The 3,298-nt window shown below is 34.0% G+C and overlaps 1 protein-coding gene across 5 annotated transcripts in view; it reads right to left on the minus strand.

Annotated features, from left to right (window-relative positions):
- The window catches only part of ATP6V1H (ATPase H+ transporting V1 subunit H), a 117,389-nt gene that overhangs the window by 84,408 nt on the left and 29,683 nt on the right, over positions 1–3,298 (minus strand). For all 5 annotated transcript variants that reach the window (XM_006923963.3, XM_015598582.2, XM_015598583.2 and 2 more), the window contains one exon: positions 1,858–1,955. In XM_006923963.3, the coding sequence (XP_006924025.1) occupies positions 1,858–1,955 (98 nt within the window). The remainder of the gene's footprint in view (positions 1–1,857; positions 1,956–3,298) is intronic.

A 3,298-nucleotide genomic window follows, 5' to 3' on the forward strand; every position in this document is an offset into this window, starting at 1 on the left:
ACCTAAACTGTTTGCACAACGTTTATGCTGAACACCTGCTTTCCTTCTGGAGTCTGGCATTTTGCTAAGCAGACGGTGCCTACCTGACAAATCTCCAATATAAACTGTGGGGGCAGAGTCCCTAGTGGGTTTCCTGGGCAGAAACCTCACACAAATATTGTTGCATTTTCATTGCTGGGGGAAGAGTGTGCTATGCGACCCCTCGTGGAAGAAAGAGCACACAAGGAAGCTTCACATGGATGCCTCTAGACTCAGTCTGTGACTCTATCCCTTGTGATCCAGCTGTGTATCCTTACCCAGTCTCTGTAATAAATCGTAGCTGTGAGAACAACTAAATGCTAAGTCTCTGAGTCCTTCTGTTGAGTCTCCCAGCACAGTGTGAACACAGCTGAGAATTCAGAACTTATTTTCTGCCTATAATGACAATTATCTGTGAAAGGCATTTCACAATTATTAGATGAATAAGAAGTTGAAAGCAAAGAGACAGCATTCCAATTTCTAACAACAGTGACGAAATTGGTCACATAAGTGAAATCTCAAACTGAGTCTTCAGATGACTGTATTGTAAATTCATTTTTTCAAACTCAAGAATCAATGAGTGAGCAATATATTTCAAAGGAAAAAAGGAAATATGGTGTTCTCACCTAGTTAGCTACTAAACATAAAAGACTTTAAAAAACATTTTGCAATAAGAACCTGGACCATTCCGTTTTGCTAAAAAGACGTGCAATGGTTTCTTTCATCTTTTATGTTTATGCACTTAAATTCACTTACTACAAAAAGGTATGCTATGTAAAAAATTCTTTTTAAAATTTCTAATTATTGTTTTTCACTCTCTTTATTCTTAATTCTAGCAATTATTCATAAAATGATGAAATATATATTTTGCAAAGAATCTAGATGGTAAATTGTGATGACCATTTTTCCTGACATACTGAGGGTTAAAATAAGTACAGATTGAAATTTTTCATGTTAATATAACTAATTTATTGAGTAGATGGTTACTGAGTAGCTCATGACAATTCAAATGCAATTAATTCATAAGAACAGCCATGTGCAGAAATAACCCACTCTAAGAAACTGCATGCAAATATCGGCTGAGAAGATCTAGGGTATCTGGTATGTTTGGCAGGTATATCCCTACACTGAGATGGACGCATCAGCCTACTAGTACCTGATGACACAGCATCAGGACCGTTCATTCAACTCTTCCTGCTCCGTAGCCTTGCTCACCAAGCAAACTTCTAGTTTAATGAACTAGCTTCCTGCATAGATTTTTCCAACAGAGAAACAATTTCTTCATTAACTGAAAAGACTATCTGTTTAAGAGCAGTGAGATCTCTCACTAAGAATAAATAAATTGGCTTTCTGGTAGTAAAGGGGATTTCATTTGTGTGTTTTGAGGTTTTCTGGGTTCTTTGTAAAAATACATTTGTTAAACTTGAGAAGGCAGCTCCTCAAAGTTTCTGGATCTGCAAATGAGAATCCCACAAAGAATGGACTAATTATATAGCATTAAAAAGAATGGCTTATATTCACATTCTTTTCTGTTTAAGATCTTTTCTAACTGATTTTTGCCTGCATTTGCCACAAGATACTTTTATAAATGTTTTTCTATTCTGAATATCTGGAATTTTCTCTATCACGATAATAGCCCAGACCAAGCAAGAGAAAGGGGAAACATTCCGTCTGGTAGTTATGAGTTATTGATTTCTATGAAAGCATAATCCACGGTTAAACAGATATAAAAAAATTCAAATACTTCTTTTGGATGGTTAATAGCATTAATTTCTTTGCAAATGTCAAGGAGAGATGCTTTTACATGATATTCTACATTAAAAGTAAAAGGGTACTCACCAGTTTACCCCATCTGCTTCTACCCAGGCAAAGCGGTACTCATTGACCCGGAGCATCAGCTGCAGACACCCAGCAACACACTGCACATACTGAGAGCTCTATGCAAGAAGAAGTACAAGGTTAAAAATTGGAAAGCATTGCAAGTCATAAGATGATGCATATATGAAAAGAGTTTATCATCAGGACATCCAAAAGTCCAATATTTTTTTCAAAAGTCAATCCTTATTTTTGCTTTTCTCTCTGCCTCTTAGAAGTAATAAAGCTTATTTTCTTTGCCAAATTAAACCTACACGGGTCTAAGCTACTTAACACACATAGTTAGGGAAAAGAAGGAACAAAGTACTTATGTCTTTGATATGGTTGATAATTACCTTGCAATGTTTTACTTCCCCTGAATAAAGGCACTATATAGAGAATATTGCTCTTCAAAATTATAGAAATATCAAATAAAAATAATAAAGTTAAGAAAATAAAAGTATATGCTTTGAGATAGCCCCATATTTAAATGATCTTGGGCAAGTTACTGAATCTTTCCAATACGCTATTTCTTCATTTTTCATGATGATGACATTCCAAGCACCCTGAAAGGGTATTGTTAGAAGTAAGTAAAAGTAATTCATTTAGCATACAGCTAGATATTTCATAGAAACCGAATGGGAACCTTAAAAAAAAAACTATACAGCATATAAAAAAAGTCTAATTAAACACTTGAAAAAAAATCAATGATTTTAAAAACTATCAGTTCAAAAGCACTGTCTTAAAGAAATTGTGGTTAAATCTGAAACTTGAAATAAGTAGGAATAATATTCCTAGGAAGTTGCAGGCTCTTCCATTTTAACAAAGCTGGTAGTAACAAGTGGCCTGGGCTCCTCTTTAAATATTTACCACAAGCTTTACATCTTTAAGAAATGGAGAGACAAGACTAAATTTCAGACTCTAGCCTTAAAGAACACACTAATTTAAAAAAAGAAGGAAAGAAAAGGAGAGAATTGTGAATGTTCTGTAAAGTCACAAAACCTAATATGATGCCACTAAGCTCTGTGTTTCAGTTTAAACAAAGTTTGTTAAAAGTTAATACTTCAAAGAAATTCTAGGCATTCAAATACAAAAACACAATAATAAAAGTACATTTGGTGGAATAATCAAAAGTTATCAAGAAAAGGTTATCTTAGATTTTAATATAGTTGCTCAAAAGCTCAATATATCCAGTAATATAATTTACCTGAAAACTCAAAACATTAGCAGAAATTAATGACAAAAAAATAGTGAATTTTCAGCTCTCAAACAATCTTCCATAATGGGAAAAAAATGTGTATTTTTCAATTAAGTCAGCAGGTAGTAATCCTCCATGAAAGTGAATTCCATCTTTCTTGTTTGGAGAGACAGACTAAGCAAGGTTTCTACACAACATCAATAAAAAGGCAACAGTAGGGCACTCTTT

The sequence above is a fragment of the Pteropus alecto genome, unplaced genomic scaffold, assembly GCF_000325575.1.
Source record: "Pteropus alecto unplaced genomic scaffold, ASM32557v1 scaffold87, whole genome shotgun sequence".
In the NCBI taxonomy this organism is placed as follows: Eukaryota; Metazoa; Chordata; class Mammalia; order Chiroptera; family Pteropodidae; genus Pteropus; species Pteropus alecto.